This window comes from Pongo pygmaeus, chromosome 8 (genome assembly GCF_028885625.2).
Source record: "Pongo pygmaeus isolate AG05252 chromosome 8, NHGRI_mPonPyg2-v2.0_pri, whole genome shotgun sequence".
NCBI lineage: Eukaryota > Metazoa > Chordata > Mammalia > Primates > Hominidae > Pongo > Pongo pygmaeus.
In genome coordinates this window covers 69,816,328-69,843,422 of record NC_072381.2, presented here as the reverse complement: position 1 = coordinate 69,843,422, position 27,095 = coordinate 69,816,328, and the positions used below count along the sequence as shown (strand labels likewise).

The following is a 27,095-nucleotide window of genomic DNA, read 5'->3' as shown; positions in this document are numbered from 1 at the left end:
TCCACACAATAAACAAAAAAGCAGGAATATATGCTTGGATTGAGAATGGCTGTGACCCCTGAGTTTCTTTCTCCACAAACAGAGCATACAAAGACAGCTAAGATTTTCAACTTAGAGGTTTTTGGTTTTCGATTCCAGAAATACTTCACTTCATGACATTTTCACAGAACATGTTGTTTCCTATCTGCTGTCAGTTTATAAATCACTGATAAGCTTCAAACCAATCAGTTCTCACAGCTGGAGGTAAATGGAAAGAATGCCTATAGTACAGGCCCTCCTGCCCATCAGCTCCACATGTGATGGATCTACTAAGTCTAAGGAAGACCTACCTCGAGCTTCAGAACATCATGCTGAAGTTTACGCTGAAATTCGAGGAAGTTTTTGATTGTCAGCTTTCCCTTCAGATCAGCTCCAAAAAAGTAGGTTGTGAGGGCTGAACACAAGCCAGACTTGAGGGTGTTGCCAGTAGTCGGACGATCTCTATGGCGCATTCCCATACTGGTTTGGGAGCGAATGATGCTCTGAACCTAATACAGAATCAAACCCGCATCCAGAAAAATATTAGGAAGTGAAAAAACATACACATAGAAAAGTAAGAATCATAACTATTGTTTACTATTTGCCTACTCTGTATTATAATTATCTCTTTTAATGTTTACAACAATTTTTTTTTTTTTTGAGACACAGTCTCTGTCACCCAGGCTGGAGTGCAGTGGTACAAAATCAGCTCACTGTAACCTCTACCTCCTGGGTTCAAGCAATTCTCATGCCTCAGCCTCCTGGGTAGCTGGGACTATAGGTACGCACCATCATGCCTGGCTAATTTTTTGTATTTTAATAGAGACGGGGTTTTACCATGTCCGCCAGGCTGGTCTTGAACTCCTGATCTCAAGTGATCCTCCCACCTTGGCCTCCCAAAGTCCTGGGATTGCAGGTGTGAGCCACCGCACCCAGCCTACAATAATCTTATAGGTCCTATTATTATCCTTATTTTATAAATGAGATTGAAGCACATGGAATTAAATAACTTGCTCAAGGTCAAGCAGCTGGCAAGTAGCAGAATTAGGGTTCTAACACAGACAGCCTGACAACTTTATAATTGGGATCCTCTTAGAAAATCTCTGTTCAGGAAAGGATGAACATTTGTTTTGGAGACTCAAAAACTCTCTCACGGCCGGGTGTGGTGGCTGATGCCTATGATCCCAGCACTTTGGGAAGCTGAGGTGGGTGGATCACCTGAGGTCAGGAGTTCGAGACCAGCCTGGCCAAGATGGTGAAACCCCATCTCTACTAAAAACACAAAAATTAGCCGGGTGTGGTGGTGGGTGCCTATAATCCCAGCTGCTCATGAGGCTGAGGCAGGAGAATCACTTGAACCCGGGAGGTGGAGGTTGTAGCGAGCCAAGATTGTGCCACTGCACTCCAGCCTGGGTGACAGAGCGAGACTCCATCTCAAAAAAAAAAAAAAAAAGAGACAGGGTCTTGCTCTGTCATACAGGCTGGGGTGCAATGGCACAATCATAGCTCACTGCAACTTCAAATTCCTGTGCTCAGGTGATCCTCCCACCACAGCCTCCGGAGTAGCTAGGACTACAGGCACATACCACCAATCCCAGCTAATTTTTTTTTCCCCTGTAGAGATAGGGTCTCATTATGTTGCCCAGGCTGGTTTCAAACTAGCCTCAAGTGGTCCCCCCACCGCCTCTGCCTCCCAAAGTGCTGGGATTATAAGCATGAGTGATCGTGTCCAGCCCAGTTTCTTACCTTATATAATGTACCTGATACTTTCTCCCACTTCCTGGAATATTTGCCCCTTTCCTCATTTTGAGAATACGAAAAATGCTTTTTCCTATACACACAGTTTTTCTGTTTTGAGACCAATTCTGGCAATCATAATAACTGTATCTGGAGAAGCACCATGGCTCCCCAATGGCAGAAGTTCTATGGAAATGTAATCTATTCCTAGGATTTAGAAATTGTCACCTGCTATAGTCAAAGGTATGGCACCATTTTTCCTTCTCTTATAGAAATCCTTTAAGAAAATATGTAGTCCTTGTATTCTGGAACTGCCTAGTACATAGCAGCTTTTTGGTAAATGTTGAATTGCCATAATTTAGCTTCCCAGCTAGAGGCATTATAACCTAATTTATGTTGGAGAATCAGAGCAACCGTGACCTTAATGGTATGTTCAAATAATTCATTACGTTTAGAGTGAAAACAAATAAATAAAACCAACCCACCTGTTCAAAGAATAATTTTGAGAAATGACATTTTAGGTACCTCAAAAATTGGAATAGCCTCTGAGTATACTGACCAAGGCTAAGGTAACTCCAAGGCACATGAAAATGTATTTTAAATATTAATGTATTTAGAGGAACTCTCCAGGACAACTTGCCTGTTCAAACTCCTCCATATCTACTTCTCCATCTCCATTCAAATCAAACATCTTGAAGGCAATTTCAAAATTTCTCTGAGGAGCTGCAGAGGAGAGAAAAAAAAATATTTAGAAGGCATTGACCAAAAATAAATCCCTTTTTAAAGAAAAACAAAAGGCTAAACACTAAAATGTAATATCAAAGTCACCATAAAAGTGACTGAGTCAAAGTCTCAATAAATGGAAAATGAAACTGCATTTATTGAGATCACCCTTTTAAGGAATACTCCTTGAAACCAAAAAAGAGTAGTACTATGGCCAGTAAAGACGGCACTTGTCTATCTTTTTGTTTCAACATTCTTTGTCTTAAATGGTTTAGCTTTGCTTTCAGAGACACCATCTTCTTAGCTGTGTAATATTAATGTTCTGTTGCTTGAATATGGTATTTACTTATCTGGGCAAGAAAGTGTGTCTAGGGTGAGACATATTGCTGCAAAGTAAGAAGTTGAAACACTACATCTTAGTCTTGCCCTCACAACAAGCCAGCTTTCTACTTTGTTCTTTCTAGTCTCTTTATTTTAAGTACAGTCAGGAGTTCTGGCTGGGCATGTCACCCTGCCAACATGGATAATTTCAAGTTGGTTTCTTTTATTAGTTTATTCATTATCACTACAGCTCTATGGTAAGGCAGAAAAGTATACTGTAAGGTACTCAGCCTCCTATTTTTTTTTTTTTTTGAGACAGTTTCACTCTGTTGCCCAAGCTGGAGTGCAGTAGTGCCATCTTGGCTCACTGCAACCTCCGCCTCCAGGGTTGAAGTGATTCTCATGCCTCAGCCACCCGAGTAAGTGGGATTATAGGCATGTACAACCATGCCTGGCTAATTTTTGTATTTTTAGCAGAGACGGGGTTTCACCATGTTGACCAGGCTGGTCTTGAACTCCTGACCTCAAGTGATCCACTCGCCTTGGCCTCCCAAAGTGCTGGGATTACAGGTGTGAGCCACTGCGTCTGGCCTCAGCCCCCTATTTCAATCATGTCAGCTGCATACACAAATTACTAAATATACTTAAATGGTAAAATTAAGCTCTAGTTTAAATAACAAAATGAAAAAATGCAAAGCTTGGCAAAGCTTGACAAAGCTTTCCCTTAATGATGAAAGCTCTTCAAGGCTTCTTTAGTATTCCTAGATCAGTCATAATATCATTAATGTACTCTGTGCATTGGAATAAAACATAAACTCAATAGCCCTCCTCCCTTCCCATACTAAATGTTCTGGTAAAGAAAACTAAGTTGTTTACTTCCTTCCTTTGGTGCTTCAAATTTATACAGCTGTAGAGAATAAACCAAAATAAATATTCTGTGTGTCCTTATACTATTGAATTAAAATTTCAGTTAATACCATTTACATGAAAAAAGTAAAGATTTTATGTAGAGAAAAAAGTAAAATGAATTTTGTATATTATGCATAATTGTTAGAGAGGCCATATTCCCATCCTGCTCATGAATTTGTCAACAGCAACACTTTCTGGGCTCAAATTCCATTTTCAGGTAGCTAGGCAGCTAGGCTGGAAACCCCTGGTTTTTAGTTGCCTGGGTGAATCATGTGTGTGTCAGCTTCCAATTGTCTGCTTCACTTGATAATGACTTCCAATAGGTTTGCTTTCGTTTAGGCCACATAGAGACAGGGTTTCACCATGTCAGCTAGGCTGGTCTTGAACTCCTGACCTCAAGTGATCCTCCCACCTTGGCCTCTCAAAGTCCTGAGATTACAGGTGTGAGCCACCATGCCCAGTCTTCAATTGCTGGGAAGGATGCAGCTGGGGGAATTAGTTTTGTATATTTATTGTCACTTCTCAAATTTTTGCTACCTGTCTGAATGTTACATTTTACTGAGGAGTTACTATGTGGCAGGCATTGAGCTAGATAATGGGAGATGTTTATTATTTGACTTCATGCTCTCAATCTTGAAAACTTTCATTTCTTTATTTTTTAAACAGAGGAGGATATTGGGGCTCAAAGCAGTTAAATGGCTAGCTCAAAAATCACACAGCTCCTTTTTGGCAGAACTGGGAATTGAACTTAAGTCAACACTGACTCCAAAGCCTACAAACTTTCTTTATGTTCCATGGCCTCTAACGTGAACATAGAGGTACTTAAAATGATAAACACACACTCTTCATGCTGACACGATTTGACCTAAAAACTAAGCAACAAAACATGACTCACTGGTTATGTCAGTCTCTGCAAAAGCTGAACATTCCAAGTTGATCATCTCAAGGAGATAACCAATATCACAGAAACACTGCCTGTGTTATGCTCAGGAGTTTAGGCTTGATGGTAGTAAATGGAAGATCCACAAGCAATATTAAACTCTCAGATAGGTTTGTCATGTGTTTTTGTTTTTTGGGACAGGGTCTTGTTCTGTCACCTAGGCTAGAATGCAGTGACACAGTCATAGCTCAATGCAACCTCAGACTTCTGGGCTCAAGCAATCCTGCCTCAGCCTCTGGAGTAGCTAGGACTACAGGTGCGTGCCACCAAGCCTGGATAATTTTTCTATGTTTTGTGGAGACAGGGTCTCACTACATTGCCCAAGCTGGTCTTAAACTCCTGGCCTCAAATGATCCTCCTGCCTCAGCCCCCCAAAGTGCTAGGATTATAGGTGTGAGCCACAGCACCCGGCTGGTTTGTCATGTTTTTTAAACTTCTGATTATAAATCTCTTCAGGCAGAAATGTCCTCTCTTATTCTTCCTTATTGTGTCACACTTGGCCCACTTCACTCATATATGTTATTTGCCTAATTCCTGTAGATACTTGAGAATGTAACAATGGCAGAAAATAGGAAGCCACTGAAGGTTTTAAGTAGGAGAGTGACACAATCAAGCAATTATAAAGGACTTCTCCAGCTACTGTGTGAAGAATGAGTTGGAAAAGAAAGGCCAGCTTTAGAGAAGATCAGAAGCTCTTGTAAATGTTGAAAATGTGAACTGCAGTGATGGCAGTGGTAATGGAGAGGAGGGAACACATTTGAGATACCCAAAGAAGGCAGAAATTATAGAACGTAATGATTAGTTAGCTGTGATGAATTGAGAGTGAAAAGGAATGACAGCATGACTGGCTTAGACTACTGTGTAGCTTGCATGGCATGAAGAAAGAGAGCAAATAGATGTAAAAGGTTTGAGAAATAAAATGATTTCAGATGGGATCTGCTAAATTCAAGGGGTCTCAGCTTATGCAGATGAAGATGTTCAGGAGACAGTTGGAAATATGGGTCTAAAGCTCAGCAAGAGAGGTCTAAGCTGGGATTTATGGGCATACAAGTGGCTAGCTGCAAAGAACCTGAAAGGAAGTTGCCCATGCAGAACTGAGTGAGGAGAAGGTCAAGAAAAGGGTAGAGTGCAGGTGGAAGCCAATGTTTAAAGTGCAACAAAAAGGAAAGGAGGCAGTGACAGAGGAAGCGGCATCCCAATATCAGGAGGAATACAGCCCAAATTAATAGAAATAGGAAAACATTTGGTAAGAGCCAAGTCAATATGCTAGAATGCTTCATCCCAATGCTGCTTGCTCTCCAAGCCCTGAGGCAGAAAAGCAGCTGGAACAGGAGATCAACCACATTATCCAGATGATTATTCAGGACTTTGTGTAATTCTGATATTGCTTAGTAAGCCAGCCACTGAGGAAGCATGGCGGCCATGAAAGGGCTGGTTCAGGAACTTAGGAGGAGGATGAGCATGGTGGGACAGTCATGCGCTCGCCCAGAGGATTCCAATTCTGTGGTTGTCAACTGCAGAGCTATATTCAGGCAAAGAAGGCCACTGCGGGGAAGCGGAGTGGTACAGTTGAACCCTGGGAGGCTTACTGCTGGCCTATTGCCCCACATCCTGCTGTGCACAGCCCCAGTACTGAGGTCACCTATTGTGGATTTGTTGCTTCAGAAAAACAACAAAAAACCCACATAGACTATAATTGGTTACAAAAGACACTGTGTTATTCAATAAAATTAAAATCAAGGTTCTTTCTTCTGGTTGTGCTAGAATTATAATTTAAAACGCTGTTAACAATGTTTTGATTATACCATAAATTTAGTTTCAAACCATTTAGTGATTTAATATGCTCAAGCAAGAGCAAATTAGACTACTTCCTAAATATGTTTTCTGTGGTTGTGCAGCTGTATACTCCCATGAAACTGTACTACAGGGGGACCAGACTACATAATGTAAAACAGCATTCTGCCATTTAAAATATCTAGTTTCCCATATGATGTGCAATTTGAAATGATAAAATGGTAAGAAGTTTCCACGGCTAACTTTCGGAATACAATATCCAGAAATTTCCTTAGTGGGAAAACAAGACAATAAGGCAATCTAAAGTAGCTAAAATTAATGATATGTAAATGCATTAATCTAGTTCTTCCTAGCCCTGCTCCTTTAACATAGAATTGAAAAAAAAAATTCTCCTGGTGAAATGATGAATGCCAAGGACAAGAAAAAAATAATCCTCAGTCATCTAGGAGGAAAATAAATTAGTTATCAGGAAGAAGAAAGTATTAGGTTGTATCATAATTCTCCACAACACTTGAGAACTACAGAGCAAGTTCCAGAGTCTTGAGGGAAAACAACTGTAATCTAAGAATTCCATAAAAGAGAAGTCAGGCTAGGTGCAGTGGCTCATGCCTGCAATCCTAGCACTTTGGGAGGCTGAGGTAAGCAGACTGCTTGAGCTCAGGAGGTCAGAGGATCACCTGAGCCTGGGGAGGTTGAGGCTGTGGTGAGCTGTGATCATGTCACTGTGCTCTGGCCTGGGCAGCAGAGCGAGACCCTGTCTACCTCCCCACTTCTAGTCCCCGCCTCAAAAGTGAAGTCATCATTTACCTACATTAGCAACAGAAGATATTCTCAGACATGCAAGGACTTTGAAATTGTATAATCCACATAACCTTCCTAATAAAAATTCCACAAGAAACAGTAACAAAAGTCTGGAACAAGGGTTGGTAAACTATGGTTGGTAACCTGCTGGCTAGCTATTTGTTTATGTATTGTCTATAGCTGCCTTTGAGTTACAAGGGCAGAATTGAGTAGTTGTGACAGAGACATTATCACCCACAAGCCTAAAATATTTGCTATCTGGCCCTTTAAGAAAAAGTCTGCCAATCCTACTGAGAAAATTATTCATCCAACAAGAAGAAAAATTAATCAAAATAAAGAAATAAAGACAGGAAAATAAGGTAAATTAAGATGTGAGCAATAAATTAGGTAATAAAATAAAATCAGTAAAACAGTCTTAAGTTTAAATAATCGTTTTGTTTTGTTTTGTTTTAAACAGGGTCTTGCTATGTTGCCCAGGCTGGTCTCGATTTCCTGGGCTCAAGTGATCCTCCCTCCTCGACCTCCCAAAGTGCTGGGATTGCAGATGTGAGCCATCTTCCCTGGCCAAATAATCATTATTAATACAATAACAATAATGGCGCCTGACATTTATGACATGCTTATTATAAATCAGGATTATATAATCTGTTATTATATATATAACCCTTAATCCTCCCAACCATTCTGTGATGTCGGTACTACTAATATCCGTCTCCAGTTAAAAAAAAAAAGAGAAGACTAAAGTAGAGAGTATGTCCAGGGTCACAGAGCTGGAATTCAAATCCAAATAGTCCACTAGAGCAGGCACTCTTAGCTATTATACCAAAATGGTTATAAAATAACAAAGTATGGAAAATACTTCTTAAAAGTGAACATATATAACATAAAATTATTTAAAAATAAAGAGAACTTGGAATAAAAAATGCCAGATTGAGACACTGTAAAAACTGAGTGGGGAGAAGAAAGTGAAAGGAAGTTAAAATTTTCAATTTCCAACAGGAGACATCCAAAGATATGGATGGCTTCATCTGAGGTAAAAAGGTCAGTGTCACACACACACACACACACACACATACAAGCCCACATGTGTGAATTTAATTCAAAGGTCACCATTAATAGAGTGTTGAAATTACCAGGGAGAAAAACCCAATAAATAAATTATGCAAAAGACCTAAAAAAAAAAAAGTGACAAGAAAGCATAAAAAACATAAAATAAAGTAAAAGAAGGCCAAATAAATCTCCCCAAATTTAAGTAAACTAAGTTCCTCAAATTATGTTATTTATAATGAACATATCAAAAATAAAATGCAAGAAGATGATAATAAGGGAAATACAAGAAAACTAAAACATAAAGAAAGCAGGGTGGTAATATAAGCATCAAGTGGAAATGAACTAAAGGCATAAGGATTAATAAGAACAAAGGCCATTTTCAGTATTGTTGGTTGCCAATAGGAATATAGCAATAGAACAAATATGTACCTTTAGGACCAGCACAATACATCAAAATATGCAACAAAACATTAGTTAGATATAAAGGACAAACTGACTAACATTACTATCTCAGTTTTTGACATATTTTGTAGAAAATTTAATGAGACCATGGAGAGTTTATAAATACTGACCACAGTTCAATTTGTTTTTTTGTTTTGTTTTGTTTTGAGGCAGAGTCTCATTCTGTCGCCCAGGCTGGAGTGCAGTGGCACAATCATGGCTCACTGAAACTTCTGCCTCCTGGGTTCAAGAGATTCTCCTGAGTCAGCCTCTCAAGTAGCCGAGATTGCAGGCGTGAGCCACCACATCTGGCTAATTTTTGTATTTTTAATAGAGACGGGGTTTTGCCATATTGGCCAGGCTGGTCTCAAACTCTTGATCTCAGTGATCTGCCTGCCTCGGCCTCCCGAAGTGCTGGGATTACAGGCATGAGCCACTGAGCACAGCCTAATTTTTAATATACACATACACACGTGCACAAAGGGTCTTCAAAAAGTTTATGGAAAATGCGGCACTATTCACAATAGCAAAGACTTGGAACCAACCCAAATGTCCAACAATGATAGATTGGATTAAGAAAATGTGGCACATATACACTACGGAATACTATGCAGCCATAAAAAATGATGAGTTCATGTCCTTTGTAGGGACATGGATGAAATTGGAAATCATCATTCTCAGTAAACTATCGCAAGGACAAAAAACCAAACACTGCATGTTCTCACTCATAGGTGGGAACTGAACAATGAGAACACATGGACACAGGAAGGGGAACATCACACTCTGGGGACTGTTGTGGGGTGGGGGGAGGGGGGAGGGATAGCATTAGGAGATATACCTAATGCTAAATGATGAGTTAATGGGTGCAGCACACCAGCATGGCACATGTATACATATGTAACTAACCTGCACATTGTGCACATGTACCCTAAAACTTAAAGTATAATAATAATAAAATAAAATAAAATAAAAAGAAAAACCTATGCGTGGATTTAAAAAAAAATTTGCACCAAAATAAACTCATACTAACTTGTAACATGTCTGAACAGGATCTAATTTGAAGCACTAAGAAGGGTAAGACATCAGTTAGAAAAAAGCCACTATCAGAGCAACATAAATTCTGCTAAAATTGAAGCAAGAACAAACATCAAATTTATGGTGAAGCTTCGGTGAAATCACTGATGCTTTATGAAAAGTTTATGGGGACAATGACCCAAGAAAATCAGCAGTTTACAAAGGGAAAACTTGTTTTAGGAAGGGACGAGACGATGTTGAAGATGAAGCCCACAGTGGCAGACCATCCATATAATTTGCAAGGAAAAAATTCATCTTGTTTGTGCCCTGACTGAAGAGGAATGATGATTAACAGCACAAACAACAGCCAACACCACAGACATCTCAATTGGTTTAGCATATACAATTCTGACAGAAAAATTAAAGTTGACCAACTTTCCATTTGATGAGTGCCAAACCGTTGCAACCAGATCAGCTACAGACAAGAGCAGAGTTTCAATGGAAGTTTTAAACAAGCAGGATCAAGTTCCTAAAGCATTTCTTCAAATAACTGTAATCACAGATGAAACATGGCTTTACCAGTATGTCCTGACGACAAAGCACAAAGCAATGGCTACCAAGAGGTGGAAGCGGTCAAGCCGAAGACCAGTGGGTCAGTCAAGAGCAAAGGTCATGGCAGTTTTTGGGATGCTCAAGGCATTTTGCTTGCTGACTTTCTGAAGGGCCAAAGGAGATGTTATCTCTTCTGAAGGAGAATGATAATATATCCTTGGGAGAATGTTTTGAGAAAGCCAAAGCTTTAGCAGAAAAACACCCTTTTGGAAAGCTTCACCAGAGTTCTTCTCTACCACAACAATGTCCTGCTTATTCCTCAACAAACAAGGGCAACTTTGTGAGAGTTTCAGTGGGAAGTCATTAGACATCCATCTTGCCATCCTGATCTACTCCTTCTGACTTCTTTTTGTTTCTTAATCTTAAAAAATATCTGTAAAGGGCACCCATTTTTCTTCAGTTAATAATGTAAAAAAGGCTGGATGTGGTGGCTCACACCTGTAATCCCAGCACTTTGGGAGGCCAAGACAGGCGGATCACATGAGGTCAGGAGTTTGAGACCAGCCTGACCAACATAGAGAAACCCCGTCTCTACTAAAAATACAAAATTAGCCAGGCATGGTGGCACATGCCTGTAATCCCAGCTACTCGGGAGGCTGAGGCAGGAGAATCGCTTGAACTCAGGAGGCAGAGGTTGCAGTGAGCTGAGATTGTGCCATTGCACTCCAGCCTGGGCAACAAGAGCAAAACTCCATCTCAAAAAAAAAAAAAAGAAAAAAAAATTTTTTTTTAAAAATTGAATATATATAAGTTCCTACTTGTACATCTTTTTATTAAAAAGTTTAAGAGCACTTTTTGAAAAAGTACTTCTGTAATATGGCAAAGAATATTTATCTGAAACTAAGATTTACCATATGTTTAATTGAAAAATGCCAGACACATTTATTTTAACACAATGCACAAAGTCAGTATGGTCGTTACTACTGCTGCTATATTGAAAGTTCTAGCCAAAGCAACATATAATGAAGTACACATGTTAGAAAAGAGAAAAATATTATATTATCATTATTTGCAGATACTATGAATGTCTTCCTAAAAAATCTAAGGAAATGAACCAAAGCTTTCAGAATTGCTACTAGCAGTAACAGGTTCAGTTATAAAATGCATATGTAACAGATTTTTTTTTCCCCACTGCTCCAGTCAAGGGAGATATAACATTTTAAACTGGGAAACTAAAATACTCGACAAGCTGCACCAGCATCTTCCTAATTACTCCTCTTCCCTCTTGGCCTATAGTTTCTACCGACAAAATGAAACGTTTTTTGAGGCACGATCAAGGTAAGTCTGGAGTTATTGAGAAAGTATGGAGGAATTAGGATTTTAAATGGGTTCAAGCCCAAGACTATACGAGATAAAAAGATCTATTCTCCTCACGCAATAATCATTTAGGGTTCTTAGAAATATTACATTAATTTAAAAATAATAACTAACAATTACTTAGGGCTCACCATGTGGGTCAGGCACTGTTACTTAGATGTAACTTACAAGGCCAGGCACTGTGGCTCATGCCTGTAATCCCAGCACTTTGGGAGGCCAAGGTGGGTGGATCACTTGAGGTTAGGCGTTCAAGACCAGCGTGGCCAACATAGCAAAACCCCGACCCCATCTCTACTAAAAGATACAAAAATTAGCTGGGTATAGTGGCATATGCCTGTAATCCCAGCTACTTGGGAGGTTGAGGCACGAGAATCGCTTAAACCTGGGAGGCAGAGGTTGCAGTAAGCTGAGATGGTGCCACTGCACCACTCTAGCCTGGGTGACAGAGCGAGACTCTGTCACACACACACACAAAATAAAAAAATAAAGAAAGGAAGTAATTTATATATCTTAATCCATTTAATCCTCATAACAACTCTATAAGGTAGATAGTTGTAGTAATACTACAGATGAGGAAATTGAGGTTTATTTACATAGCCAATAAATGGTAGAGCTGGGATATGAACCCTGGTGGTATGGATCCAGAGCCCTGATGAACGGCTGTCAGGATGAAACACATACATAACAGGCTGAATTAACTAGAAAGGGATATTCTTTGCTACAAAAGGGTACAATAAGGCTAGATAGTTTACAACTTTGCAAACTTAAGTCTCTTGAATATAAAACTCATTTTTATATTTAAGACCCATCAGTCCACCCCATTTCTAGTTCTGCTTTCAGGTACATTTTTCATTTGGTCTCCACCCTGTATGTTTTTCTAATAATCAGAATTAAATGTGAAATCCTCAACAATAGAAAAAAGCCAGGACTTGTTAAATTAAATGATTACTGCCATGACCACAATCAACACAAAAGATATACTTGAATGATTAGCTTGAAGAATAGGAAGATAAATCACTGAGAAATTTAAGCCACATCTGGGAGATATGGTGTATATAAATACAACCGGGAAGTCATCTTTCTGAAATTTCTTGGAAACAAAAAACACCACATGAAACCAATGATTGGTTCAAACAGTTTTGGAAGTTGAAGAATGTTGGTATTTTTTAGTATGTAAAGCTGCCTTTAAGTCCTTGACTAAATGCCTTGTGTTTGCAGGGAGGGACCAAATAGTGGGAAAGGAAGAAATTACTTTGAGGAGGACAATACTCATTTACACACAGGACTTAACACACACTTTTAAAATCTATCAGTCATTATTTTATATGCCTCCTCCCCTCCATTAGACTGTAGCTGCTCTACATATATATATGTATATGTATGTATGCATATATTTACCACTTGCTGAACAAGATGTAGGTGAAAGAACCAAAGGAAAAACAAATCAGTTTTATTCCAAAACTTTCCCTTTAGACACATGATTTTGATGTCAAGTAACGCATAATGCTAAGAAAAATATCTGGAAGGAAGAGTGAGAAGAGATAAATACAGATGTATCTTTGGTACCTCAGCAAAAAGTTCGCATTGTAGATCTGAATTAGCTCAATGGAAGAAGAGTATCTGCAAATAATGATAATATAATATTTTTCTCTTTTCTAACATGTGTACTTCATTATATGTTGCTTTGGCTAGAACTTTCAATATAGCAGCAGTAGTAACGACCATACTGACTTTGTGCATTGTGTTAAAATAAATGTGTCTGGCATTTTCAATTAAGCATATGGTAAATCTTAGTTTCAGATAAATATTCTTTGCCATATTACAGAAGTACTTTTTCAAAAAGTGCTCTTAAACTTTTTAATAAAAAGATGTACAAGTAGGAACTTATATATATTCAATTAAAAAAAAAAATTTTTTTTCTTTTTTTTTTTTTTGAGATGGAGTTTTGCTCTTGTTGCCCAGGCTCGAGTGCAATGGTGCAATGTCAGCTCACCGAAACCTCTGCCTCCTGGGTTCAAGTGATTCTCCTGCCTCAGCCTCCTGAGTAGCTGGGATTACAGGCATGTGCCACCACGGGTCCTTGGTGAAATGTCAAAGGAAATTAAACTCGCTGCCTCCTAGGCAATTCTTCATCCAACAAAATTACTTTCTCCCCTTTGTTGTGCAAAGGGCACACGGACACACATACCATTGGTACTACATAGTGTAAACACAATCTAAAATAAGGTCTAGAGGGGTACTCACAGGCAGAGAAGCAGCAAAATTGCCCAACCCCCATCCTCTTGCCATTGTGCAGAAAAGTGTGCTTAGTTGGGTCAGACAAGCTAGAACACATCATGGAAAGGACCCCCATAACTCTCTCTGTAATTACAAGGACAGGAGGCAGGAAACATCCAGGAGTCTATGGAACAAAGGGAACTTTGTGGGTGACAGTGTGGTCTTCGTCCAGATCTGAGGGCTTCCTCCTATTAGTGGAAAGAGCCCAAAGGAAGCCTGTGTTTTTCACTGACGTTCCACCACTGGAAAGCCTAAGGAGCCAAACACCAAACAGAATTATGAACTGGGACAGTCCCATAAAAGGCCAAAGGAGGATTTCCTGATCAATTTACCATAGAACAAGAAGGCCGATGACCCTGTCTGTGAGACCAATGTGCTCAAGATAAAACAATGCTCAATGCTTTAAACAGTTCCGTCTCTGGGTGCTGAGACAAGTTGGATGATTCACTTATTTTGCAATAAGCCCCAGTAGATAATTTGTTATTCTCCTAAGTCTGCAAGCCAATTTCTTTTCATTAGAATCAAATACAGTTAAATATTAATATTACTTTACACATAGCCTACAGTTGGAAAGAAACTATTTAAGAAAACATTGCAGTGACTCCATCTGTGGAAAAATAATTATCCTTTAATTTACCTGCTTCATATATCTGGATTTGGGACCATTGCTTTTCTTAAAACGAGGCACTCAAAATCCTCTCTCCCATGGATTCATATTCACCCAGCTTAAAAGCAACTCTGTGACAGACAAGTGAGCACAGAAAGACTAACATTAATTATGTAATTGTCTAGGGGCCTTAGAGAGTTAATGTAACTTGGGTCAGGTGCGGTCGCTCACACCTGTAATTCCAGCACTTTGGGATGCTGACGCAGGTGGATCACTTGAGGCCAGGAGTTTGAGAGTTAATGTAACTAATCTGGTCCTATATAACAGATTAGACATTCAAAGTATTTAGCCCATGGAGGTACTCTAGGTACATACATACATTCAAGTGTAACTCTAAATCACTATGTTTCTTCATTATAAGAATCTAATATTCTTTCCTTTTTTTTAAATTTCTGCGTACTGAGATACTAGTAAAATGAACTTTTGGAATTCTACAGTACCATAAACACAGGCGTGACTAAAAGATAGGCTTTGCAAACACTAAAACATAATTAACTTTATGAGGTGTTAAAAAAAGATATAAAAGTTTAAAAAACCATTAGAGAGGCTTAATAAACTATGCGTACCCTCCTCCAAACATCCTTAACTAGTATTGTGAATTAGCAGTCATTAGAGTAGCTATTCTTTTCACTGTGCTTAAGTGAAAAAAGAAAAACAGCCTAGTAAATTCTAGTGCCCGCCAGCGTATGATTTTTCTTAAAAGGAATGGTGGTTAGACTAACAGATGGGTCCTTGTAGGCCACTGTAAATAAACACTTTGGCTTTACTCTGAGACAGACTGGAAGTCTTTGGGGGATTTTTGGGCAGTGGAATGATCTTATTTAAATTTAACAAGATCATTCTCGCTGCTGTATTGCAAGTAGACTAGAAAAGCAAGGGGGAAAAAGGGATAACCAATCAGGAGCGTACGGAAATAATCCAAGAGAGATATGAGAATGTCTTAGACATGGGTAGTAGTAGCGAGTGTAGTGAAAAATGGTGGGGTTCTGGATTACTTCATGGTAGAATTGACAATTTTGCTGACAGATTGGAAATACAATTATTAAGATTATTTTTAAAATGTATATGGGCTAGGTATGGTGGCTCCTGCCTGTAATCCCAGCACGTTGGGAGGTTGAGGCGGATGGATCACCTGAGGTCAGGAGTTCGAGACCAGCCTGACCAACATGGTGAAACCCTGTCTCTAATAAAAATACAAAAATTAGCTGGGTGTGGTGGCATATGCCTGTAATCCCAGCTACTTGGGAGGCTGAGGCAGGAGAACTGCTTGAAGCCGGGAGGCGGAGGCTTCAGTGAGCAGAGATCACGCCACTGCACTCCAGCCTGGGCGACAGAGCAAGACTCTGTCTCAAAATAAATAAAATAAAAATAGAATAAAATAAAATAAAATAAAATAAAATGTATATGGGCCAGGTGTGGTGGCTCACGCCTGTAATCCCAACACTTTGGGAGGCCGAGGCGGGCGGATCACTTGAGGTCAGGAGTTTGAGACCAGTCTGGCCAACATGGTGAAACCCCATCTCTACTAAAAATACAAAAATTAGCCGGGCATGGTGGTGCGTGCCTGTAATCCCAGATACTCGGGAGGCTGAGGCAGGAGAATGACTTGAACCCAGGAGGCAGAGGTGGCAGTGAGCCAAAATTGTGCCATTGCACTCCAGCCTGCTTACCCACCCCCAAACATCCTTAACTAGTATTGCGAAATAGCAGTACTTAGCAAGACTCCATTTCAGAAAATAATAAGATGTATATGTATGCATGTACGTGTATACACACACACACACACACACACAGAGACACTTTTCCCCCCACTTTCCAAAACAGAATAATAGGTATGTTTTCAGTCATCATTATGAATATTTTTCTATGCTAATAAATCTCTGCATTACATACATTATGTTAAGAACTATATAAAATGTCATTGCATAGATTTATTTTAACTGGTTTAGCCATTGTTTGATATTTGAGTTCTTTCTAGTTTATTTTTATGTGTGTATTTGTTTTTTAATTATTTTACTTTATTCTATTATTATTTCATTGAAACAGGGTATCACTCTGTCACCCAGGATGGAGTGCAGTAGCATAATCACAGCTTATCAAAGCCTTGACCTGCTGGGCTCAGGTGATTCTCCCACCTCAGCCTCCTGAGTAGCTAGGACTACGGGTGCCCACCACCACGCCTGACTAATTTGTGTATTTTTTGTAGAGACAAGGTTTCGCCATGTTGCCCAGGCTGGTCTTGATTGAACTTCTGGGCTCAAGTGTTCTGCCCACCTTGGTCTCTGAAGTGCTAGGATTACAGGTGTGAGTCACCATGCCTGGCCTGAGTTTTTTCTAGTTTATTTTTTGACCATCAACATCATTATACATGTGATTATTTTATTAGCCTAAACATGTAGAAAAGGAATTGCTGGACCAAAATTTGAAAGTGTCTGGTAAACACCATCAAGACTCTGAAAAGGTTTTGCCAATAATTTATGCTCTCACCAATACTATATAGTCAATTAAATTTAAGGGTCAATTCCAATAGTTAATCCTGGCATACAAATGGTTTTGGGAACACTATGAATTTGGTAGTGAAATGAGAGGAGGAAAATTGCCTCTTCAAAGAGGTAATCAACCCTAATCTTTATTTCAGTTTCTTGGAGTTCTTTAGACCTCTGGGAGTGGTCTAAGCTTAGGAAAGACTTTACCTCATACAGTTTTGGGGAATGTGCACAACTCTAGGACAATTTAACCTTAGGGCCAACCTGGGGGTAAAGCTGCCTAAGACATAAGGTAGAGCCAGAATGCTGGCATTTTGCATAGCTCTTAGACAAGCCTATGCCCTGGGATCTTCTGGTCCATAGACAGTCAAAGGGTAGTCAGTCTCCATTAAAATAGGAGGGAGGCAGTTAAGCTGCCGTTTCTGGCAGACTTCTAGGGACAATCTAGTCAGGCGACCCATGTTTCTACTCGAGTAAATTCTGAACATAAAGAAAAAACACTTAGAAATGTAATGTATATTCTCCAAACAGGCTTAAAATTCATATTGAACTCAGTCTTGCTAGTGTTTGAAAATCCTAAGACAATGAAATTACATAGGATGGTTACTATGAGCTTATATTATCTCTGCAATGGCTAAAAAGAACTCTTTATTCGTTATCACTGTGATCTATTTAATGGCAATCGGCAAGTTTTCCTAAATAATATGAAATACTACACGTTAAGAACCCGAAAATAAAATTAAAAAAAAAAAAAAGAAAACAACAACAAAAGGGTTTTAAAATTTCATAAGAAGATTGTGAGACTTTTCTTGGATTCCTCCAGCAAGGCTTCAGCTGTACAGGCATTTATTTCTTCTAACAACTGTTTTTCTTTCATTTACATTTTTTCCAAAAAAAACACTTGAGCCCTGATTCTAAAAAAACAAACAAACAACAACAACAAAAACAAAACCAGGTATAATTTCACATCTAAAGAAAAGAAATAGCTGATGTTTCTAGTTCACAGTATATAGCCTATCTATGAGCTTTATCTCAGACTTAGTTATTAGATGACTTTCAGAGAGCTGCCAGAAATAGTCTTTTATTTAAACTGGTTTTCCTTACACTGTTATTTGACAGTTGTGTTATAGAAAGATTATTCAATATCAGCAATGTCAAAAAGCTTGGATTTCCCAAGAGTTCCTGGGTGAGAGATTCTAGAAGGCAAGCCAGTGCTTTTCTACCTTAGGAACATATGTTCTTCAAATTCATGTCACTATTTTATGCCCAAATTACATATGTCTGCATAATAGACCCCCATCCCTAACTTCAGAGATCTAAAAAAAAAAAAAAAAAAAAAAAACACATCTGCTTGAATTTCATTTCATTTTACGTGGTTTTTTATTCCATACCATGTGCTCAATAATAGCCAAAGTGATGGCTTATGCCAAGATGCAATTTATTGCATAGATGCTTAGAACAAGCTACTTTAGGCTGGGTGCAGTGGCTCATGCCTGTAATCCCAGCACTTTAGGAGCCCAAGGCAGGTGGATCACCTGAAGACAGGAGTTCAAGACTAGCGTGGCCAACATGGTGAAACCCGGTCTCTACTAAAAGTACAAAAATTAGCTGAGCGTGGTGGCAGGTGCCTGTAATTTCAGCTACTTGGAAGCTGAGGCAGGAGAATCACTTGAACCTGGGAGGCAGAGGTTGCAGTGAGCCAAGATTGTACCATTGTACTCCAGCCTGGGCAACAAGAGTGAAACTGTCTCAAAAAAAAAAAAAAAAACAACTAGCTACTGTAATAAAGAAATTAGATTTTTGTACTTAACCTATGCTAATGACACTCTTTACATGTGACTAAGTTTGGCATTCACCCAAAAACTGTTTTTCAATTTAGTGTTCAAACAGAAAAATTTAGATAGTCTAACTAATTTTCTAGCTTTTATCATGTATACATACATAGAGAATAACTGGTCCCTTAAGACATTTAAAAATGTTAGGCGGGATGCTGAGGATGCCTGGAGCAATATAAAATTATGGCAAATTATGGTATTCATACTAAGTCATCATTTGGAATTTTTTTTTTTTTTTTTGAGACAAGGTCCTGCTCTGTCACCCAGGCTAGAGTGCAGTGGTGTGATCTCAGCTCACTGTAACCTCTGTCTCCTGGGCTCAAGCGATCCTCCCACCTCAGCCTCACAATTAGCTGGAACCACAGGCACACACCACCACACCAGGCTTATTTATTTATTTATTTATTTATTTTGAGTTGGAGTTTTCCTCTGTTGCCTAGGCTGGAGTGCAGTGGCACAATCGAGGTTCACGGCAATTGCCACCTCCCGGATTCAAGCAATTATTCTGCCTCAGCCTCCTGAGCAGCTGGAATTATATAGGCACGTGCCACCACGCCTGGCTAATTCCTTTTTTTTTTTTTTGAGACAGAATCTTGTTCTGACACCCAGGCTGGAGTGCAATGGCATGATCTTGGCTCACTGCAACCTCCACCTCCTGGGTTCAAGCGATTCTCCTACCTCAGCCTCCTGAACAGCTGGGATTACAGGCATGCGCCACCACACCTGGCTAATTTTTATATTTTTAGTAGAGATGGGGTTTCATTATGTTGGCCAGGCTGGTCTTGAACTCCTGACCTCAAGTGATCCGCCTGCCTTGGCCTCCCAAAGTGCTGGGATTATAGGTGTGGGCCACCGTGCCTGACTGCCCAGCTAATTTTTGTAGAGACTGGGTTTCACCATGTTAGCCAGGCTGGCCTCAAACCCTTGACCTCAGGTAATCCACCCAACTTGGCCTCCCAAAGTGCTGGGATTACAGGTGTGAGCCACCGTGCCTGGCCTAATTTTTGTATTTTTAATAGAGACAGAGTTTCACTATGTTGCCAAGCCTGGTCTCGATCTCTTGGGTTCAAGTGATCCACCTGCTTTAGCCTCTCAAAGTGCTGGGATTACAGGAGTGAGCCACTGTGACTGGCCAGAAAAATTCTCAGATATTTATTTAGCCAACAAATATATATGGAATTCTTACTATACACCAGACAATGTGCTGTATCAATATCTTCTCCAAAATAGGCAGTTATCAGGCAAACCATTCAATGACAACCACTATTTCCTGCCTTGATTCCCTTTGTGTACCCTTTAAATTCCCCAACAAAACAAATAAGAGTTTTCTTTTCTTTTTCTTTTTTTTTTTTTTGAGAGGGAGTCTCGCTCTGTCGCCCAGGCTGGAGTGCGGTGGCGCCATCTCAGCTCACTGCTACCTCTGCTTCCTGGGTTCAAGCAATTCTCTTGCCTCAGCCTCCTGAGTAGCTGGGATTACAGGCACATGCCACTGCGCCCGGCTAATTTTTGTATTTTTAGTAGAGATGGGGTTTCACCATCTTGGCCAGGCTTGTCTTGAACTCCTGACCTCGTGATCCACCCACCTCAGCCTCCCAAAGTGCTGGGATTACAGGTGTGAGCTACCACGCCCAGCCCAAATAAGCATCTTTATAAGTTGTTCCAGGAGCAGGTAAGCAACACCATGATAAGACATAAGCATAATCAAACACTATTAAGCTGAGGGTTTAAATGAAAGGTCCAGCTATACAGATGGACCAATACATTTGATTCCAGTCTCGCTTCTAAGAGGCAGACAATGTGAAAATGTGGGGCTCACAGACCAGAAGCAAACATCATCTTTAAACATCATCAATTATTGAGGGCTAAATTTCTTCAGAGCCATCCCAACCATCAGTAGAAGAAAAACAGGACAGAGCAGAGGCTGAGGAAGATAGGATAAGTGAGAACAGTTCTAAGGAACTGGGATCAGGGCAAGTCTCCACAGTTTGCTCTAGGGTAATGAAGGGGAGACTATGGCAGAAAGGCCCACTGAGGTCCACTTGACACTGTAATCAATGGTACAGTGATAGATGGGTGCCTGGGTCTCCTTTCTACCTAGAAGGAACTCAGAGAAGCCACATCTCAAATATGCTTTCATTCAAATATTTTTAGAATTACTACTAGCTAAATACAATATCAGGTGCTCTGGAAATACAAAGCCATATGACATAGTTCCCACTTCAAGATATTATTTAGTGATGTCCTATCCACTGCCTAAGTTTTCTTCTTACTTAGAGATTCTTTTGAATTAACAAGGACTTTCATGTAAATATTTCTGTAGCTGTTATGGGACACCATCATTCATTCATGATTTAATGTGAATACTGCTTTTAAATTATGACAAAAAATAAAATCCTAGTTGAGATATCCTAGGAGAAGGATAATTTTGATTGGACAAGTCAGATGAGAAGAAGGAATACTTTTACATGTTAGGTCAGTTTCTAGAAGGCAGAAAATTTAGCCTGTTTTGAAGTTTTACTTTTCCTGCTCCATCTACTTTCTCCCACTGATAAATGAGGCCTAAGAAAGAAGGAAGCCTGGGCTGGGCACAGTGGCTCACACCTGTAATCCCAGCACTTTGAGAGGCCAAGGTGGGCGGATCACCTGAGGTCAGGAGTTCCAGACCAGCCTGGCCAACATGGTAAAACCCTGTCTCTACTAAAAGTACAAAAATTAGCCAGGTGTGGTGACGCATGCCTGTAGTCCCAGCTACTCGGGAGGCTGAGGAAGGAGAATGGCTTGAACCTGGGAGGCAGAGGTTGCAGTGACTTGAGATAGCACCACTGCACTCCAGCCTTGGTGACAGAATAAGACTCTGTATCAAAAAAAAAAGAAAGAAAGAAAGAAGCCTTCGGATTTACTCCCCGCTTTCCTGTTAGGCTTTCCTTTCTGAGAGCCTAAGGAGCAGAGAAGGAGAACAAAGGGCAAACCTCCTCTCTTCTATATCTCCCATCTGATCCTCAGATACCACAAGGAATTGATTGCATGGAAAAGTCACAGAAAGCTTTACAGGGCGACATATGCTATTCAAGAGAGGACAAAATTTATGCAGACGTAATTCTGGTGGCAGTATCAGCCCATATAGCACACTCCTGACCACCTCATTCCATACTCCTTTCTTTTTAGAGCATAGCCCCATCTTGACTATTTGTATTAAAAGGGTAGGGCTCCAGAAATCACGTGTCCGTAACTATATTTCCACAACATTTTAAATGAATATTAGAATTTTATTACATTATGAGAATATTATTATTTTCAAAACAATGAGGCCGGACTGATTCAAATAAAATACAAGTATGAAAGGCTAATAAGGAGAACCTCAAAGGTAAAAAATTACAACATCTCCCTCAAGATACAGTCCAAATACATTTAGATCTTATTTTTCTTATAAGCCACAATTTGCTTCTTTGCCCTCTCTGTTCTCTGCCTTGAACAAATCACAAGCAATTATTCCCAAAGGATAAATTTCCTTTTTCAGATTAAAAAATATTTAAATATTCTAGAACAGTCACAAGCAGATCTGAGAGATTAAACACAATTGCCACTTCTTTCTTGCTTGAAAGAATTCAACATCATCTATCAATAACTTGATATATTTCAAAGCATTATTTTAATGTTTTGACAGAAGCTGCATTATCATAAAACCAATGAATTAACCACAAAAACAGGTTATGCCAGAGAAGGAAGTTATTGGTAAATAACACATTGTGATACTTTTGGCCTTACAATACGCAAATGAGTATTTCAGAAATTCTAAGCACCTCTCATAGGCTAAAATAACACTGAAAAAGATTAGCCTTTCACCTTCTTAATCTTATTCTTCATAACATCAATTTAGCAATGGCAGATAATTTCCAGACATAGAAATTGTGAAGATAATAGCTAAACCAAATTTTCTGTGTAATTTCCCCAACTCTGATGTCCCAGTAAGAAGGATTTGTAACTGCTTTATACCTGTTGATACATCTCAGCTGTTAGGCCTTGCCCATATTTTTCAATACATCACTTGACCTGAAAAACTTATTTTCATCTAAAACTTTTATAACATTTTCATTAGATGGAATGGCACTGATCAGCACCACACTTTCCAAGTCACATACACTTTGTGATCTGCTCTTGACTTCAGCATGGCAAGAGAAATAAAATATTATACAACTTCACTTGAATGCTATTGTAATATCTCAAAGCTTGTATATTTGTGAGAAAGATGCATCATAATGAGGATGTAGCTTAATTTTCAGTAAATCAAATCTGGCTACTGTGAAAACACTTAATTCAATTTCTTCACTGATTCTCTGAAATCTAAAGAGATAATCAAAATGAGAATACAATTAATTATGCCAGATTTTCATTAAGTCTGCCTCCAAACTTTAAAACCCTGGGTACCAAACATTTTTGTTTGGTTTTTCTGGTAGCTTTTCAAAGATTAATAGTAAACAGTAAGGAAGTTGCTTAAAACTATTATATACATACATACATATATATATGTATACATACATATATATTTATATATATTTATAATATATAATATATTTATAATATATATTATATATTTATATAATATATATAATATATTATTTATATATTTTTATATATAAATTATATATTATATATATTATATATTATATATTATTTTATATATTTTATATATTATTTTTATATTTTATATATTATTTTATATTATTATTTTTATATTTTATATATACTATATATTATATATAATTATATATAATATATATATTTATATATTATATATTTTTATATATTTATATATAATATATATTTATAATATATAATTATATATATATTATAAATATGTTTATATATTTATAATATATTTTATATTTTTTAATATATATTTATATATATATATATATATTTTTTTTTGAGACAGAGTCTTGCTTTGTTGCCCAGGCTGGGGTGCAGTGGCATGATCTCAGCTCACTGCCGGATCACTAACCTCTGCCTCCTGGGTTCAAGCGATTCTTGTTTCTCAGCTCCCAAATAGCTGGGATTACAGGCACTCACCACCATACCCAGGTAATTTTTGTATTTTTAGTAGAGACAAGGTTTCACCATGTTGGCCAGGCTGGTCTCCAACTCCTGACCTCAAGTGATCTTCCTGCCTCGGCCTCCCAAAGTGCTGGGATTACAAGCATGAGCCACTGTGCCCAATTATAAATGTTTTATTATTGCCTCCCCATCAAGCTATCTAGAATTGTTTTCATGTTGTTAGCCCACAGGGTTAATAACTTTAGATCGAACATATATGAAGACAAAGAACACACAAAAATATTTCATAATTGTCAATGGCCAAGGGCCAAATTCTAAGTTATATTACCATTACCTAGTGAATCTTAGCATTAGTAAGAATGATCCAAGTCAATAAATAATATTTAGCATTCCAAAGAAATTCTGATAACCCTTCTCTATATCTAGTTATACAGAAAATCTCTGACTTCTGTGTATAGAATTTAAGACCATCAGCTAATGTTCCAGTTGGTTAGTGCAGAGAAGTAAGCTACTAATAACGATGCTTGTTTATTCCCACTCAATTCTTATTAACTTACTTTAAGAATCAGCAGTCCTTGGAAATTATTTAATAATAATTATTAACAGTCTCTTCATCTTTCCTAGAATGAATCTGAATTCATTTTATTAATGAGTAGTTATCTAGTAAATACTTCATATTCTATTTAATATGGATGCTATGGCTCATGCTGAAAATTCTTCAAGTTAATCCATCAAAGCTGATTAGAGAGATAGGGTTTAAAGCAATAGAATGTATGAGTTAGGAGTAAAGAGGGGATACAAATATATGAATTCTGAATTATAAGAAACCAAGCTTGTTTGGGAATAGATTAATTAAAATACACATTTTCCTCATTTCACTGGTACTGGGTACAGACTGAAGACATCAATAGCTACAAGGACTATTCTAAATTTAGGATATCAACAGCAAAGTAGAGTCTTAAGTTTGCTAAAATTTTTTTTTTTTTAATAAAATGAAGAAAACAACATATGTTATATTCTTGCTCTGTTACCTTGCCACCATGCTTAATATAGATATGTCTGTAGTGAATATCATTACACATTTATAATCAGTCATGCAGCTTATATTCTGGATTGGAAAATGGACAATAACAGTATAAAAAATAAATTATATGGAATGTTAAATAGTGATATGTGCCAAGGAGAAAAAATAAAGAAAGAGGTTTAGGAGACGTGTGCTGTATGAGTGAAATGGAATAAAAGGTGTTTAAATGTGTAGGTTGGCCAAGGATGGCCCATTACCTGAATCACATACAGAGAAGAGTAAGAAATTCATGCCACTGCTTATTGTAAGCACAAGATATTTCTGCCAGACTGATTGTTATTCTGGATACGTGTTCTAGAAACTCTTATTTAGAAAAACCAAACTTCTGAAAAGTTTAAATAAGAATTAACTCTAATGGAAGAAATTACATTGCATAACATGCTTTCTTTAGAAAAACAGCTTTCTTAATTTTATTTTTAAGTTGAGAAAAAAACCCAGATGATTTCCTATATGTAGTTGTCGACTTTTATTTTAGACCACATAGTAGTTCATAAACTACTTTGAAGATTCAAGTTTCAATCCATTAGGGCACAGTGTTCGTATTCTTCAAAATGATGGCAATTTCTTGAACACCTGTGAGTTCATTAACTTTGTTTTGTTGTTGTTGTTTTTTTGAGTCAGTCTCGCTGTATCCCCCAGGCTGGAGTGCAGTGGCGCAACCTCAGCTCACTGCAACCTCCGCTTCCCAGGTTTAAGCAATTTTCCTGCCTCAGCCTCCCGAGTAGCTGGGACTACAGGTATGTACCACCATGCCCGGCTAATTTTTGTATTTTTTAGTGGAGATGGGGTTTTGCCATGTTGGCCAGGCTGGTCTCGAACTCCTGACCTCAAGTGATCTGCCCACCTCAGTCTCCCAAACTGCTGAGATTACAGGCGTGAGCCACCGTGCCCAGCCTGAGTCCGTTAGCTTTGAATGAAAACGGCTCCTCAGAAATATGGCAGTCCCACAGCATCTGGCTGATGCCGTTTGCACTGTTCTAGCTGGTTTTCTGTGGCCCTGCTATCCACCAGAATAACAGATGAATGCATATGCTAATGTACTTTCCCTATTCCCAAGCCACTCCCTGGCAAAGATTTTCCTTAGGGTATTGGGTGCCCTCTCGCAGATGACTTGGGAACCATTTAGTGTATTCAGACTGTAATGATCCCTTGTTACCCACAAGAAAGGAGATTCACTGAGTGCCTCATTTCCTATCATCCTAGTGGCAATCTGAACATGGGAAAGAACTGATCTTAGTGTCATTTCTCATATTTCTCCCCATCTTGTTATAATAGATAAAGTAGACAATGCAGTGTGCAAAACTCAGATTGCAAAGATGCTTGAACTGCCCACTATCTATAGGAGAGTTTATGACCAGCCTTTTCGTAGTTCAGGCTTAGAGAAAGAAGCAGCACTAAAGTTACAGCTTAACACTGCTGAATATGTGACCACAGCAGTAATGTCAAGTGACAGGAGCCCAGATGCTGGGGTTGGCCTGGGTTCAAATCCTAAACTGTCTCCTTACTCACTGTGGGTCTAGGGACAGGTTCTTTAACCCTCTGTATGCCTCAATTTCCTCATTTGTAAAATGAAAGTAACAATAGTATAAACATTATAGGGTTGATTTGAGGAAAATATGTCACTGGAGTCTCAGAGGGAGAGGAAAGGAGATCACAGAAAAAGTATTTGGAGAAACATATAAAGGCACAGGTCTAAAAAGCTCAATGAACCCAAAGACAAGAAACATGAAGAAAACTACATCAAGGCACATCATAATTAAAAAGAACATGTGCCAAAAATAAATGAGTGGTTCTCAGACAGGGATGATTCTTCCCCACCCCCAGCACATAGGCAACATTTAGCAGTATCGGGAGACAGTTTTGCTTGTCATAGTTGGAGGAGGGTGTAGGCTGTGCTGCTGGCATCTAGCAAGTAGAGGTCAGGAATGTTGCTAAATATCCTAAAGTGAACTGGACAGCTCTCACAATAATGAATTATCCTGCCCAAAATATCAACAGTGCTAAGAGTGAGAAATCC

At 38.7% G+C, this 27,095-nt stretch overlaps 1 protein-coding gene across 4 annotated transcripts in view; it reads right to left on the bottom strand.

Moving 5' to 3' along the window:
* Positions 1–27,095, bottom strand: part of MICU1 (mitochondrial calcium uptake 1) — a 257,449-nt gene that overhangs the window by 106,684 nt on the left and 123,670 nt on the right. For all 4 annotated transcript variants that reach the window (XM_054503610.2, XM_063670503.1, XM_063670501.1 and 1 more), the window contains 2 exons: positions 2,396–2,478; positions 330–527 (listed from right to left, as the gene is read on the bottom strand). In XM_054503610.2, coding sequence (XP_054359585.1) covers positions 330–527; positions 2,396–2,478 — 281 coding nt within the window. The remainder of the gene's footprint in view (positions 1–329; positions 528–2,395; positions 2,479–27,095) is intronic.